The sequence below is a fragment of the Rhinopithecus bieti genome, unplaced genomic scaffold, assembly GCF_001698545.2.
Source record: "Rhinopithecus bieti isolate Rb0 unplaced genomic scaffold, ASM169854v2 scaffold_11944, whole genome shotgun sequence".
Classification (NCBI taxonomy): Eukaryota; Metazoa; Chordata; class Mammalia; order Primates; family Cercopithecidae; genus Rhinopithecus; species Rhinopithecus bieti.
Genome location: NW_016807378.1, coordinates 2,738,696 through 2,755,074, shown reverse-complemented (window position 1 = coordinate 2,755,074; position 16,379 = coordinate 2,738,696). Strand labels below are relative to the sequence as shown.

The 16,379-nt window shown below is 44.6% G+C and overlaps 1 protein-coding gene across 1 annotated transcript in view; it reads left to right on the top strand.

The window, feature by feature from the left end:
- The window catches only part of BMAL1 (basic helix-loop-helix ARNT like 1), a 115,100-nt gene that overhangs the window by 70,843 nt on the left and 27,878 nt on the right, over positions 1 to 16,379 (top strand). The window contains 5 exon segments of the mRNA XM_017881560.1: positions 7,145 to 7,292; positions 9,582 to 9,620; positions 9,899 to 9,940; positions 11,320 to 11,477; positions 13,225 to 13,304. Coding sequence (XP_017737049.1) covers positions 7,153 to 7,292; positions 9,582 to 9,620; positions 9,899 to 9,940; positions 11,320 to 11,477; positions 13,225 to 13,304 — 459 coding nt within the window. The 5' untranslated portion in view covers positions 7,145 to 7,152.

The following is a 16,379-nucleotide window of genomic DNA, read 5'->3' as shown; positions in this document are numbered from 1 at the left end:
ATGGAGGGATTGCTTGAGCCCAGGAGTCTGGGCAGCATAGTGAGACCTTGTCTCTTCTAAAAATAAAAAGTTAGCTGCGTATGGTGGCACATGCCTGTAGCCCCAGCTACTTGAGAGGCTGAGGTGGGAGGATCACTTGAGGCTAGGAATTCTAGGTTGCAGCGAGCTGTGATCACACCACTGCACCCCAGCCGGGCAACAGGGTGAGACCCTGTCTCAAAAAAATTAAAAAGGCTTTTTGATTTTTGTTTTGCAAAAGTACCAAAATCTATTAGCATTTATTATTATTATTTCTTTAAAGTAAATTTGAATATTGGGAAAATTGATCAAAATGAGAAATTTCATATGGAGTTTAGTGCTTGAAATTTGGATCCTTCATCTAAATTTCAAGGAACTCAGGGCCCGGCATGGTGGCTCACGCCTGTAATCTCAGCACTTTGAGAGGCCGAGATGGGCAGACTGCTTGAGCCCAGGACTTTGAGACCAGCCTGGGCAACATTGCAAAGCCTCCTCTCTACAAAAAATATAAAAACTAGCTGGACATGATGGTGGTGCACACCTGTAGTCCCACCTATATAGCAAACTGAGGCAGGAGGATAGTTTGAGCCCAGGAGATGGAGGTTGCAGTGAGCCGAGATCATGCCATTGCACTCCAGCCTGGGCGACAGAGCAAGACTGTCTCAAAAAATAATTAAATAATTAAGTAAATTTCAGGAAACTCAGAGAACCAGAAAGGACATGAAGTTCTTAATTTATTTAGCATTTGTTGAGTACCACCTGGAGTGAGGCATGAGACCAGGCACAGGAGATGCCTATAAATAAGGCCCTACCTCCCTGAAGCTTATGGGTGGTGGAGGAGACACGCCTACAAGCAGAGAATGGCCACAGGGCATGAAGGAACCTGGGCAGGAGCTGCTGCAGGAGAGCCAGGGAGAGAGGATACAACTCTGAAGGCTTCTCCAGGAGATGTGCCCGCAGGCACAGGAAAGGAAAGTAGGAGTTTATCAGGTGACAGGGTGGTTGAAGGGAGCCACACCTGCAAGAAATGTGGGCCCAGCAGAGGCAGGTGGTTCTGGGAACTATTGTCTTTAGTCTGTTGGGGGCTTTGGGCAGCAGATGGGAGGGTTGGGCTGAAGATTAAGCAAGGCCTGATGTTTCCTGTTGGGGGCTGGTGAACTTTTCTGGAAGACTTAGGGGGAGCAGTGAAGCTATTGCAGTGGTCTGAGCAAGGGGGTGTCCCGCCTCTGACCACAGTGGGGAGGGGATGGGGCTGGAGAGGACAGCAGACTGAAGAGAGGCAGTGACAAGGAGCTAGAGGGAAGTGGCTGGGCCCATCCCTTAGAGGGCTGTGTGGGGGCTGTGGGGTGTGGGAGGGAGAGAGGAAGGAAGCCAAGGGTAGGTTCTGGGTTGCTAATTTGGGGGCTGGGAGGATAGCGTGTGACCTAAACAGAGAATCAGATTTAGATGGAATTATGTATATTAAGCCTGGGGATTTCACATCCATTTGCTGCTGCTTTACCAGTTGAGGCTCAAGAACGAGAAGCCCAAAATTTCTGGTCACATTATTTGCATGTGCCCAGACTGGGGTTAACAGAATCCGACAGTGAGGGTTCTTGAATCAGATTGCAATGGGGAATGAATGCCTTGGGAGGCTGGAAGCAGTTGTACTCGCAGATACTCATTTGGAGATCTCTGTAACGATCGAGGCAGAGATACCCCAAAGACTGCAAGAATTAACCAGTGGAATTTGAAATGCCAAAATTTTTGCTTCAGAAAGGTCAGGAAAGCCCCATTTAAAATCTAAATCTTGCCATCTCAAGGCAGTGCAGGGATGGATTAGGAGGATGTGGGGTGACCCTTTTCTTCCTTTCAGAGCCAGTTCCTGCCAGACACAGGAATCCTCCACATGAGTCCTAGGGTGGAGAGGAGACCCCTCAGTCCTTTCAGTAAGTGGGAGGGCAGCACTGCCACGTGGCTACCATGAACCCTGTTTCAGAATTTCTTTCTTTCTTAACTTCGTATGTGCCCAGATGCACTTGATATTCACTGATGTTTTCTTTAGACCGAGGAGCTTGTTGAGCAGTTAGTTTCAGGTGTTGGCTCTGCTGGCATTATGTTTCCGCTTAATGTTTTCTGAAGACTTGTTTTCTGTTATTTTTCATTGTTCTTGTTGTCTGGCTTCAGGCCACTACCTTCAACCTAGCAAGGGCTAAGTGGTGTCTTCAGCAGTGAGGTAGCTTCTGGAGGCCACCACTCTCTTGCTATGTGACTTTGGCTAGTTTCTCCACCTCTCTGTGCCTCAGTCTCTTCTGTAAAATGGAGAACACAGGAGTGTCTACCTCACAGAGTTACTTTCAGGTTTCAATGAGTTAATCTACGTGAAACAATAAGGATAGAGCCTGACGCAAAATCACACTCAGCAAGTTTTCACAATTATGATTACTTGACCCCGTAGGAGAAATAAAAAAAAACACAACTAACTTCCTTCTAAGGACATGCCCAATAATCCAGTTTTAGTAACTTTGAAGGCATTGTTTTTCACAGAAAATATCTCCTGCCAGATTTTTTTCATGTGTTTGCAACTCAGCTTTAACAAGAAGCTGAAGGATGGCCAGGCAGCAAGGGGTGGTGAGTGCCGGTACAGTGTGACGTGCTCGCCCAGCCTTCCTCCCTGTAATTAGGAGTCATGAACCATCTCCACTGTCTCCCTTAGCTAATGAGAGATTTTTACATTTACTTACCTCAAAGTGACCTGTCTGGGTTTTCTTTTCTTGTGGCCCTCACTGTAGGTTTTTGGAAGAAGCTGACCGCCTGAAAAGAAATTATAAAACATGAAAATCGCTTTGAGGTGACCAAGTCCAGAGGCCCCTAACTCCTCCCAAGCTGGATCTGGGGTGTAAGAACTGTAACTTCAGGTAACAAAGTAGTATCCCTTTCCCGCCCCCTGTGAACTGATGATTATTGGTAGCTTGCATGGCGGTTCTTCCTTTAGGAAGTGTAGTTTCTTCCAGGAACTCTGAAACTTGGGATATTCCACCTCATGCGGTTGTTTGACTAGTCAAAAAAGGGAGTGGGGGGATTCTGGAGGTACTTCATGTCTGCTATGTGGTCCAAGGGGGCCAGGGCTCCATAAGTCACCAAGACCCTGAGGGCAGGGCTCGGTACTCTTTCCTGGCCCTGCTTCTGTAAATGTTAATGACAAAATAACAACAATGTCACCCACCCAACAGGGTCTTTAATATGATTAAATAATCATGAAATACTTCTTGAGGGGTAAATCAGAGAGGAATAGCTAGGAAATTTCTGAAAATAAAGAGCGATGAGAGAGTATTTGTTCTGCTAGCTATTAAAATGTATTCTAAAGCACAGTCATAAAAACAGTATGGTACTGTGATGGAAATAACTAGATCAGAGGAACAGAGTAGAGAGTCCAGAAATAGGTGATAAATCAATAAAGGTGTATTTCAGGTTAGTGACAATGGGATGTATGAGCTGGCAAATGATGTTAGAAAACATTTCCTATCCGTTAGAGGGAAATAAATTCCTAAGCTTAGGTAGTATATCAAAATAATTTCCAAATAGCATTAAATTAAAAAAATCATTAAAATCTTAGAAAAAAAGAGAATATTTATATTATTCTGGGTAAGAAAAGGCTTTTAAAACATGTCACTTTTGGTGCCACATACAAGTATCGTAAACAAAGTTAAAAGCAAAAGGGTGGAAAAGTGTTGGCAACATCAATGATGAACAAATTAATATTCTTAGTATACAAATTTATTCTTTCATTCAATATATGTTTATTGAGCACTTAGTATGTAGTAGAAAGTATTCTGGGCACTAAGGGCACAGGGAGTAATTACTGTGCCTGCTGTCCTGGTGCTTAGATCCTGCTGGAGAGGACAGCCAGTGAATATGGGAGATTGTGGTAGGTCACGTGTTGATAAGGGCTAAGGACAAAACATTAAGCAGGGGGCTGGGCTAGGAAGGCTTGGCAGGGTTTGCATTATATGGCTATTCAAGGGGGCTTCACTGATGAAATGACATGTGAAGAAAAAGGGAAAGTCATTGAATGTCGAGCTGATAGCAAATTTGCTGTTTTTGGAATGTCGAGCTGATAGGATTTGCTGATGGATTGAATTCAGGTTGTGAAAGAAAGGAGTCAGGATGGCTTCTAGGTTTGGGGCCTGGCAACCAGAAGGATTGACATAGGAATGACTGAGAGGCTTGGCTTGGAGAGAATTAGAGTTTTGGTTATGGATGTTTCAGTTTGACATCTCTCTTGTATATTCAAGTGAGGATGTCAGGGAGGTGGTCGGCCATAAAAATCTGTAATTCAGGGTGACATCTAGGCTGGAGATGTAAATTTGGGAGTTGTGACAGTGTTTATAGTATTTGAAGGAATGACACTAGAGGCCCTGGAGAGCGTGTGTAGATAGAGAAAAGGGCCCAGGACATCCATGGGACCCTTCCTTGGAGTTGAGGGAGATGAGAAGGAGCCAGCCAAAGAGAGCAAAAAGGAGTGACCACTGAAATGGAAGGAGCCCCGCAAGAAGGGGGATCTCCCAAGCCATGAGACAGTGAGAAGGGCAAGGTCAGCTCTCCTGGATGTGCTGATGGGCAAGGAGAGAACTGGCCATTGGATCTAGCAGTGGGGAGGTCACTGGTCAGCCCGACAAGGGCTGTTTTGTGGGAATGATGGGGAGAGAATCTGATTGGAGTTGGGTTATTGAGAATAAGAGGAAAAAAGACAGAGAAATGGGACAATAGCTGGAGGAGGATGGTATTCAAGTAAGTTTATTTTTCCCAAGATGGGAATTACATAACTCTTGTTTTTACCCAAGTGGAAATGATTCAGTTGCGTGGGGAGAGTGGATGGTGCAGGATTGGGCTGGGGCGAGGGTTCTGAAATGGTGGTCTCGAGGAGGTGGGAGAGGTAGAATCCCAGGCATGAGCTGGGTAGGGATCCTAAGTAGGAGCATCTAAGGAGGTGGTGGGTGTGCACCTGCCTCTTTTCTCAGTTCACTAAGAAGCAGAGTCCTCAGCGGAGAGTGGAGACTGAGGAGATGATGGAAGTTTGAGGAGAGAGGACAAAGTATGAAGTCCTTCATCGCAGCATGAGAAAATAAATGGCCAGGGGAATGAAGCATCGCTGGGCGGCATGCAGGCCTCTAAGGGGCATGTTTTCTCCAGCCATGCCCTGTTACACAGGTGAACACGGGGTAGGAGGCCATTATGAAAAACAGGACACGAGCAGACACAAGGGAAGACAGAGAAACGCCTGTAAACAGAAGAGCACCATCAGTAATAGCTGAAGAATACAAGTAAAAACAATGAGATCTTCTTTTTTTCCTCTTCAGACTGGCAAGAACTCTTGTTGGGGATAGAAATTATTGTCGCTTTTCTGGAGCACAGTGTTATAGTATGTTCCAGAATACATGTGTCCCCTTTTGACCTGTCAGTCCCACCTTTAGAAATTTATTCTAAGAAATAATTGCTCAAATGCAAGGAGATATATGCACAAAGATGTTCACCCCAGCAGTGCTTATCAAAGTGAAAAAATGGCAGTCATCTAACCAAGAGGCAACTGGTTCACTTATCTGTCGGCAGAACAGTGACAGTGGGAAACAGTAGCTCACACTCACCCTCCTGTTTTGTAGATGAGGGAAGTTGGGTCCAGAGGGGGATAGTGACAGCTCCAGTCCTACTTCACGGAGCTCAGACCCCCTGACTATAGGCAGGCACCCTCCCCAACCTCTTCAACTGGCCTTGGAGTCAGAGTCCATTGCAAGGCACTTGTTAGGCCCTTTTCAAGGGCTGGTTTGCTTAATGCTTTTAAAATATGAGTTCTCAAAATGTTTTGCAAATTTCTTTACAATGTCTTCATTTCATCATTCATGGCTTTCCTTGCAAAGGATGCTGACCGTGGGGGAAAACAGGCCGACTGCCTGAGCCGTGATAGAGGGGACCATATTTTCCTGATTCCCAAGTAAGACTTACAGTGGAAGAAAGGATATTTTCTGCTTTCTTACAATGTTTACAAAGGTCACAACAGGATGTGAGGACGATCTGGCTACAACATCTGTCACCCCATTGATCGCCAGGGTTGATTGAGCTGATCTGGCTGGCTAGGCGGGTGTCCCATTCCTCCCTCACCAGTCCATGTGCGTCCCTTCTAAAGCTGTATGCTCAAAAAGGATGACCATCTCCAATAGAGGAGGACCAGTCTTTGGTCAAGGGTGTATGAGTAACTGCACTCTTCTGCTAGGACCTCCAAACAAGCTCTCAAAAGTCCTAACAGAAGTACAAAGATAATAAGGAACTTGCATTTATTTGTTTCCTTGATCATATGTTTATTGATTAGAAGAAAATACAATTAGCAGCCAGGTGTGGTGGCTCACACTTGTAATCCCAGCACTTTGGGAGGCTGAGATGGGCAGATCTCTTGAAGCCGAGAGTTCGAGACCAGCCTGGCCAACATGGTGAAACCCCATCTCTACTAAAAATACAAAAATTAACCAGGTGTGGTGGTGTACACCTTTAGTCCCAGCTTCCCAGCGTTTTGGGTGGCTGCGGCATGAGAATCACTTGAACCTGGCAGGTGGAGGTTGTAGTGAGCTGAGATTGCACCACTGCACTCCAGCCTGGGTGACAGAGTGAGCCTTTGTCTCAAAACAAGTAAAAAATAAAAATAAAATAAAATTAGCTTTGTTGGTGGAGAAAAGGGAGGAAAAATAATTAGCATTGTCGGAGAACATCTGGGATATTTGGTCCCCTCAGTGGGAACTGCCCTGGGTTGTCACTCCTAGAGTTTCTGGTTCTGGTTTAGTTTTTCCATGCCACAGCACAGGGACTGAGAATCTGCTCAGCTTCTCTAGGCTTTTATGTCTTCACCAGAAAAATGAGCAGGCGAGCTTAAATTTCCTACAAAAACCTTAAAATAAATATGATACTCTTTCCATTATCATGGCCCTGTTCTGGGTGCCAGGGGTGTGAGAGATGGGCGTTAGTGCTGCTGTAAACCCAGCCCGGGGTCTCCCCGCCGCCCGCCCCACCACCAAACCCCCAAGCACCACCCTGGGTTCTCCACCGCTTTCGAGAGCTCATCGAAATAAACACGCCTTTGTGCATCTTGTAACAATTCCAGATCATCCAATGGCAGACCAGAGAATGGACATTTCTTCAACCATCAGTGATTTCATGTCCCCGGGCCCCACTGACCTGCTTTCCGGCTCTCTTGGTACCAGTGGTGTGGATTGCAACCGCAAACGGAAAGGCAGCTCCACTGACTACCAGTAAGGCCTTTGGGGCATGTCTTCCTCTTGTTAAACTTGGTGTCAGTTCTTGGGCATGGAACATCTAGCGACCAGCTACTGTTTCTCCTGGAAAAGGGGATGGGAATAAAAAACCCAACTCTAGGTGGCTACACAGTTGGGTTTTGGCTTTACCTTCCCCTAGTTTGTAAGCAAGAAGGGAGCCTTCAGTACTACTGAGGCATTTAACTTCCACCTCCTATTCCCAAAATGTTCTACACCCAGAGAAAAAGAACAGCCTTAAGGCCAAGTTCTGCCTTTTACCCCTTTCTTCCTCTTCTTTCATTGGTCCTTTGAGCAAGAGGGTTAAGTCTATGGGTGTCATCTCAGGGGGTTCAAAGAGAGCTTAGCCCAAGGACCTCTCTGAGGAAGACAGCAAGTGTCAGGTGCTTAACGAATGTTTATGGGAGGAATGAGTGGAGGTCCTCTCTGAAAACAATTTAGGAACATTGATATTGTCCTTAAACATTGTTTAAATTACTAGGAACTTGTTATATTAAATAGTATTTTTGTTTATTTTTAGACTTAATGACTTTTCTTTTGAGTAAGTAAATTTTCACACTCACAGTCATCCCTTCCATATATGTACAAACACCTCGGGAATAAGGCAGTGTAGAACACTCAAAGGCACATTTTCTTTTGCCGAAGCACCTGCGTGGAATCTTACCCAAATGTCCATTTAAGAGGTTTTCTTTTGTTTAATGAGGGAAAATCTCCGAGGAGGTATCCCCCCTACAGCAGATGTCCTTTCTGCTGAAGTTCACAGGTCGAATTTGGGGAGCACAATGGCTGGAGGTCAGATGCCCACTAGGAGATGCTATGATTAATATGTAAGTTATCCCAGATGATTAAGACAGCCAACACCCAGGGGCTGGAGAGTGGGTATGAGGGCTGTGAGGGCGTTCTTCCATAGCAGTAACTCCCCAGCAGAAAGACTGTGAGGTGTTGGCCACAAACCCTTTGTCTTGAGCAAGCGCTGAGGGAGCCACTGATGTGTTCTAAGGCCTCTGTCATGTAGACCTGTGGGTTCCAGCCTGGTCACCACCCAAGATTTCCCTTGTGGACTCTGGTTTGCTAATCTTCTGTAATTCATGGAGACTCAATTAATTAAGCAACTGTAATCCCTTTGATTATCATTTTAATGTAACTGAAGTCATCTGTGACTGTCAGGCAGAGCTTTTTCTCACCTGAGATTGTCACCTGGCCTCAAGGAACAGATAGAATTCTAGACAAAAGGGAGGGGGGAATTTTTGTCTTTCCGTGCGGCCTGCATGATCTCTGAACTTTAGAACTAGCTGGGGAAACCTTCTGCCTGTGAGGAACCCCAGGGCGTCTGATTGGGAACACTGTTCTAGAATGCCCATGATATGATCCAGTGCTCCTAGAAACAGCTATTTTTGCCCTTGGGATTACATTGTTTGAAGGGCCATGATCTCTCCTTTCCTATGGGATAAAGGAAAAAGGAGAGAGGCCCAGCTGGCAGTCCATGCCCTCCTGATAAATGTATGGATTGGAGGAGGCTGTGAGGGGGGTTTGGAACTCCTTCCTCTGGGGATTTCAGTCTGTTTTCTTCTAGTGAACCACAGGATGCAACGAAACTTGGATTTCTGGAGTCTGTGAAAGGGAGAGAGATCTTTGCTGTGACCCCAGGACCCTCTGTGGCCCTCAGCCCCACTACGCCCCTCCATCCCAATTCCTGAAGTCTAGGGGTTCCTACCTAACTGAGAAGCAGAACACTTGGCAGCAGTGCCTTTGAAAAGCTGCCTGGGGCTCTGCTTAGTACTTTGTTGGTACTTTAATTCCACCCTCCTCACTTCACCCCTTCCCTGCCAAATAGATATGTGTGCACATTTGTCTTTGATGCTCAATGTGTTTTGCAAATGGAATAAGCTTCATTTATCCAGAATTATGGGGATAATGAGAGGTTAGAGATATTTCGAGCCTATGCTTAACTAAGCATTTTTATAAACACTACATATTCCCAATTTTCAAACAATCAGAATATGGTAAAATATATATTAACACACAAACTCTTTTGGGACAATAACTTTTGTTTGATAACCTGAGAAGCTGGTCCAGGTTTTATAGTAAGTTCAAGTTAATTTCTGTTTGTTTGTTTTACCCTTATTATACATCATTAATCGATACTGTGGCTGTTCCAGCTTTCTAATTGTTTGGTTTCTGGATAAATGAGAGCCTTCTGTCTTACGATAAGAAGCTCTTCTGTATGTCTTTATTAACATGCAGTCACATTCTCTTTTGTTTTTTCAGAGAAAGCATGGACACAGACAAAGATGACCCTCATGGAAGGTACCATGAACCTAGTAATTTGAACTTCAGCATCCTTATAGCCATTTTCTTTGCACTGTTACACATTCTATTACTTGGGGCAGCACCCATGTCCTCAACTGGAGATGAGCAAGGAGGCTGTGAGCCTGTGGGCTCACACTGTGTCCCTTCAACCCCCAATCCCCTTGTGTGTCTGCAGAGAGATGACAGGGATCGGGCAGAAGAAAACAGCAATGTGTAACTTTGCCATTCATCTCCAGGGAATTATGTTTTTATCTTTTGCTTTTTCCTCCCCCCAGGTTAGAATATACAGAACACCAAGGAAGGATAAAAAATGCAAGGTAATCTTGGACCTCATTTTGTCTACAAAGCCTCCTAGTTCTGGTTGCTTAGAGAGCAGCTAAGGAGGCTCTGCATGTTTGGTCCTGTCTAAGAGTCCTGTTGGGCACTGTCACCTCCTCAGGGAACAGGCAGGTAGTGGGCTTTGGCCAAGGTGGGCTTCTGCCCTCCATGCTCTCCATACTGGGCTGGCCTTTAGTCTTTGCTGTCTAAGCACCTTTAACCTGAAGGGGATTTGAAGGTAGCAGAAATCAATCAAGGCTCAAGTTTTTCCCCAATCTTCAGCAGAGGACGTCTTCCTGACTGGAGCGCCCTCCACAGGAGACATGGCTCAGTGATTTGCGTCTTCCTGACTGGAGCGCCCTCCACAGGAGACATGGCTGGGACTTGCTTCTGACAGGGGCCTCTATTGCATTGCGAGTTGCAACTGAATGCACCACACGGGGCACGCTAGGTGCCTCTAGTAGATTCTCTGCCTGGGTCCTTCCTGCCTCCAGCCACACTTGCTGACCTCTTCCCATTGGGTCCTCAGTTCTTCTGCCGTTAGTACCAGGCTGTGTTCTGAGGCTGCACCATGACAGACTGATACAGGGGGCTGCAGAAATTGGCTGCCCTAAGGCTTCAATCTCTTCCCTCAGAGGCCAGCCTTGGCAGGAGTTCCCATGGCTCTATATCTGTGGCAGCTGCAGCAAACTGAATTTCCATAGTTGCTGCACTTCCTTAGGAGGACCATCACCAGCGGCAGGTGCACATCAGTCAGTGTCAGCCTGCCTCAGCAGGCAGCCACTCCCGGGAGGGAGGAGTGTGACATTCCTCAGGGGAGGCTCCTGGGGACAGATGTAGCATCTGCTGCACCTAGGTGGAGTCCTGGTTGATCCAAGGATGATGGTGTTGGTTACTGGGTGCCCTAGTCAGTGAGGCTGTGACTGGAAAGAAGTGGTGCCCTGCCCAGGTCACATGGCCACACAGCCGGCTCCTCACAGACCTCAGGGACAGCCCACGGGGCTCTGGACGCTCTGTGCAATGAAGCCACCACCTCCCTTCTCTGTCCTTTCACCCCCATTTCAAAATCCAATTTTACAGAGGCTGAGAGGAAAAGAAATGAGGAGACGTGAACAATTCAGTTTACTCTGAAAAGACAATCTTTGTAGCTTTTCTCCTGAATTCTAAGGATGAGGTAAACATAAACTAATACTGACCTGGCAGTGAGACCATTTTCTTGGAGACTTTAGTAGAAAAGTCTAATTTTGAACATTCTGCAGATTCTAAATTTGCCTTGTCAGATGAACATTGAAAACAGTTACAACTCATTTATTTTTGTCGTCTTTTCTTGATGCTTGGTTACATTTTATAAGAAATCGTTTTTCATATTGTTGTTCAGGGAAGCTCACAGTCAGATTGAAAAGCGGCGCCGGGATAAAATGAACAGTTTTATAGATGAGTTGGCTTCTTTGGTACCAACATGCAATGCAATGTCCAGGAAATTAGATAAACTTACTGTGCTAAGGATGGCTGTTCAGCACATGAAAACATTAAGAGGTGAGACCCTGGGCTCTATTGTCCTTTATGTCCTTGCCCACACATGTTACCACCCTTGCCTAGAATGTTCCTGTCCCTAAGGCAAATGTTTATTACTTGCAATTATGTAGCCTTGAGTAGTATGCCTTTACTTTTTAGCAACAGCTGTGATGCCAAATGAAGTGATTATTGAGCTTATGTGGGTTTTGACATGCAATTGTGCAGTCACACATTCTCAGAGCATAGAAACTATGTGCTTTGCACATCTCTGTATATGCATGTAATCAGGCTATGTGCCTATCAGAGACGATACTGCTCTGATGTCTCACATCTTGCCTATGTTTGTGCCTGGATCCCATCCTTACAATTATGACATGCAGAAATGTAGGTGCACACAGTGACACAGAAAAGTCAGTTTCAAAGATGAAAATTCATCATGGTTCCTTTGAAAAGTGAGTCACGGGTTGCGGGTTCTCGCGGCATTTTGTTGTCAGGAATGAACACTGAAGATATTTTCATCTTCCTGGAATTTTCCCGAACCAGATCCACTCTCTGTGAGGGAGGCAGTATTTTCCTTCTTTTCTGAGTGTGGGGAGGGTGAGAAAACAGAGGCAGAAAAGTGGAAGTGACTTATCCAAACCACAAGAGAAATCTGAAATATATCAGGCATTTTAGTGAATGCTGTTTCTGGAATTTTCCATAGCTAGTCTTGGACTTTTGGAGGAAATTGGAAAGTGGGCGCTCAGTCAGATCTCTGACCTGCGTGGTAGAATTGCGTCTTTTTATATTTGCACAAAGCCACCAGAAATAAGAAGTAACTGGTTGTGTCTGACTTTAGATCATTATCCAAAAATATAAATGTTGTATCCTGTGCTGGGAGAATGGCATTTAAAAATTCATATTAGCAAAGATAACATGGGTTAAATTATTATGAACTAATTTCTATTAAATTGGAAATAAGTGGCAAATCTCAAGTTACAATAAAGAGCAGGGATAGGGATCAATTGAATGGTTGCAACACGTCCTGTCTCCCTCCCTCCCCATTGCACTTTGAATTGTTACAGATCCGTTTCATTTTATTCTTTCACTATTCTACTCGCTATTCTGCAGACTCCAAATCATTTACTGCTGGCATTTTTCTCTGTTAAGTGATTGTTCTCCTGAAAAATGCCAGACTGACAACCTTTTAAGCGTAAGTCTTGTCCCCTTTCAGTCCTGGGAGTGGGAGCTGCACTGACTGAAGCAGTGCATTCCTCCACATTGCCACACTCATTTGACTCACCCCGATGAAGAGGAACTCACATTAAATGCCTTCCGCAATATATTTACTCAGGGCCTGGCAGACTGGATGGGTTCCCAAGAACATTTAGAGTGGTGATTTGAAGGACTACCAGACAACCCATTTAATACAGCTCTTAGGAGGAGGGAACTCTCTGAGGAGCCTCTACCAGTTTACTTCCAGAGCTGCCTTCTCTCTTAGAAGCAGATTGTTAAACTTCCTTCTATTATCTCTTGGTTTTCCCTGTAATGAGAAAAACAGGCTTGTTAGGTCTCCTGTGGGTGTTCTGTTTTCCATGGTATTATCTTTGGCTTACAGGATTCCATCCAAAGCCAGATCTAGGCCCATCTCAGTTAAGGCCTAAACAACAAAATTTAAATACCAGGTCACAGGGACTAGGCCACTTGCAAAAGGTTTGAGGCAGCAAATTAGAATGAGACATTTTCTGAATATCAAGTATACCAATACTTTCTCTTTTTCCCCCCTAAGGTGCCACCAATCCATATACAGAAGCAAACTACAAACCAACTTTTCTATCAGACGATGAATTGAAACACCTCATTCTCAGGGTATGTTCAATTATGGGATTGTTTTACAACATTTGTTTTGATACATTTTCAAGTAAGTAGCAGCATGTGGGAATTTGATGTTTCAACACTGAGCTTTTTTTAGGCCTGCTTCCTCTCTCGGTCCCTCCCTTTATCTTATTGTTTGGACAGGCTTCACATTTCTTCCACAAAACCATTCTCCTCCTCTTTTAACCTCATCTAGGCAAAAATGGAAGGCCTATGCTACTGCCATTTTAAATCAGAAGAGGCAGGATTTGTTAAAAATAAGAGGGATTTAAGAATCACATTTCTGCATGAAGGTTTTAGGAAGGGACTGAAACCAACAATAATTGAGACTTTCTTTTCACCTGATTTAACCACTAGCACAAAAAAAGTCCACCTAAATCTTTACACCAAAATCCCATCAAAACAACAAAACTGTGGCTCATGCCTATAATCTCAGCACTTTGAGAGGCCAAGGCGGGCAGATCACCTGAGGTCGAGTTTGAGACCAGCATGGCCAACATGTTGAAACCCTGTCTCTACTAAGAATATAAAAATTAGCTGGCTGTGGTAGCAGGTGCCTACTTGGGAGGCTGAGATATGAGAATCGCTTGAACCCGGGAGGTGGAGGTTACAGTGAGCCGAGGTCATGCCACTGCACTGCAGCTTGGGCAACAGAGTGAGACTCTGTCTCAAAAATCAAAGAAACAAACAAACTTCCAAAGACTAGTGGTCCAAATAAGAAAAATAAATGCAAGAGGTATATGCTTTCACTTGCTTGACTTGAGTGCTCTCTCTGTCTTGCTAAATCTCTGCTGGGAGATGGTTGAGGTGGCACTGTGGGAACCTGTTGTCTTCCATGAGGAATTAGGTCTGCACAGGGCTCTAAGTAGTGTTACTAGGTAAAGTGAGATTAACTTGGGAATTGAAGGGAAAGAAACTGAATTTCAGAAACGTGTTCTTGCAAATTGTAAACAGAATAATAGAAAAACGTTAACTAAAAGGAAGGATACCTGCTTCCACCTCCCACAAAGTCAGGGCTGACCTTGCACAGTCTACAGAATCTGCATACCCATCTTTGAGCAGAAGTTTGCAAAGCCCTGGAGTAGAGGGTAGTCCATCTGGAATTTTGCATCATCACTATCCATTTTCAGCTCTCTGTAAGCCTGGCCTGTCTGCTCACTCCAGCATTCTCTATTTATCTCCTCATGACGTGCTATCTCAAATTGGAAAGCATTCACCTGCGAGGACCAGAAGACCTGATGAATAAATAGAGTTTCATTTCTCAAGTATAACTGGTCTGGAGTAGGTTATGTGGGGTTGCTGCAGTGGTTCAATGAGGTCAATAGGAACCAGGTTCTTTCTGTCTTTGCACTCAGCCACACCAAGCTAGCATGCTACCTTGTTTCCTTAATGTAGCCGGGTACCTCTCCCAGGTCTAAGTAGCCAGACCCACTGTAAAAATAGGGGTAAATAAAGCTCTAGTCTGGCTGTCCTTTTTATCAAGAGAGGATACACCTTCCTGAAAACTCAATAGTGGACTTCACCTTATCCAAAAGTGTGTCACTTGGTCACACCTAGCTGCAGGGCAGGGTGCAGAAGCAAGTATATATAGATTTTCCAGCCTCCCTGGTGGAGACAGGCAAGAGAGAAGGGGCCTGGGAATGGTGTTGGAAATTGGCTCCCCCAACAGTGTTTGCCACACACACTTTCCAGAGCCACATGCATTTGCTCAATTCCTTCCAGAAATGATCTCAAGAGTGATCTCTCAAGAGTGATCTCTCTTGCCTGATGAAGCTTAGCTGAGGATGAATGGGGCTAGTGCCTTCCTTGCCAAAAAAGCCATCTTATTAGTACCGCATCATTTGGGGCAGCTGCAGTACTGCCCCCTCCCCCTTCTCTCCTGAATATGAATTATTGTTAGGTCAGGTTTTTTACATCTTATATAGGTGGTTTTTTGAACTTAAGATAGGACTTCTCTTTTGTTTCTGTCAAAACCTGTTTGTTGAATGGCCTCACAGTCCAGCTTGTCATTAGTGACCCTTGGAATCTTTGTGTGACTTGTAGATCCAATACATGCCTCTGTGCCTTTCATCCTTGTTTATTCATAAATTCAACAAATATTTTTGTATACTTAATAGATGCATGGCATTGTTCTAGGAACATCCAAATCAATGATAAAACACTTTAGGGTGGGACCAGGCTTCCGATCAAGTGAGTGATGGTCTTTTGGTTACCACTCTCAGGACACAGTTATTCAAACACCCAGCTCTGTCCATCTCTCCATCCTTTTCATAAAGATGTCTATGTTCTCAGAGAGGATTTGCTGAGGTTAAAATATGACTGATGTCTGTAGCATCTCAAGAGCCGCCATCGGTGCCAGCTTCATGGGCTTGCGACCTCTACAGTTTCACAGGGCCCCATGCTTGGTTTAATGCCCTGTCGCCATCTTGAAAATGTAATTTTTGAACAAGGATCCCTGCATTTTCATTTTGTACTGGGCCCCACAAATTATGTAAACTGGTCCTGATTCCCATACTGGTAACAGATCTGCAGCTGTAGATGTGATAGGCATGCCTCTATCTCTTTCAGTCTTGCGTATTCATGAATCCAACAAACACTTTTGTGTACTTACTAGAGGCTTGGCATTGTTCTAGGAACATCCAAATCAATGACATTTGAGGCTGGGGTACAGGCTTGATTATTTTAAGAAAAAGAATCTATGTCTTTATTTCATATATATATATATATATATATATATATGTGTGTGTGTGTGTGTGTGTGTGTAAAATAATTACCAAACAGAGTCCTGTGGATGGACAAATTTAAAAATAAATAAAACAAGCTCCTTTTGCAATGGCACATGCTTAATCGTTTTCTTTTTGCTGCTTTTCTTAATGATTTTCTATCAGATACCCATACTTACCAGGGTATGGAACAAGGATTATAATGCTATCTCAGCTAAATACTTCATGTTGGGCTTGTCTTTTCTACTCCTTTGTTTTATGCAGCACTCAAGAGTGATCTCTCTTGCCTGATGAAGCTTTTGTCACCTCTCTGGCACGTCAGTGGCTGTGAAATGCTGTCCAATCC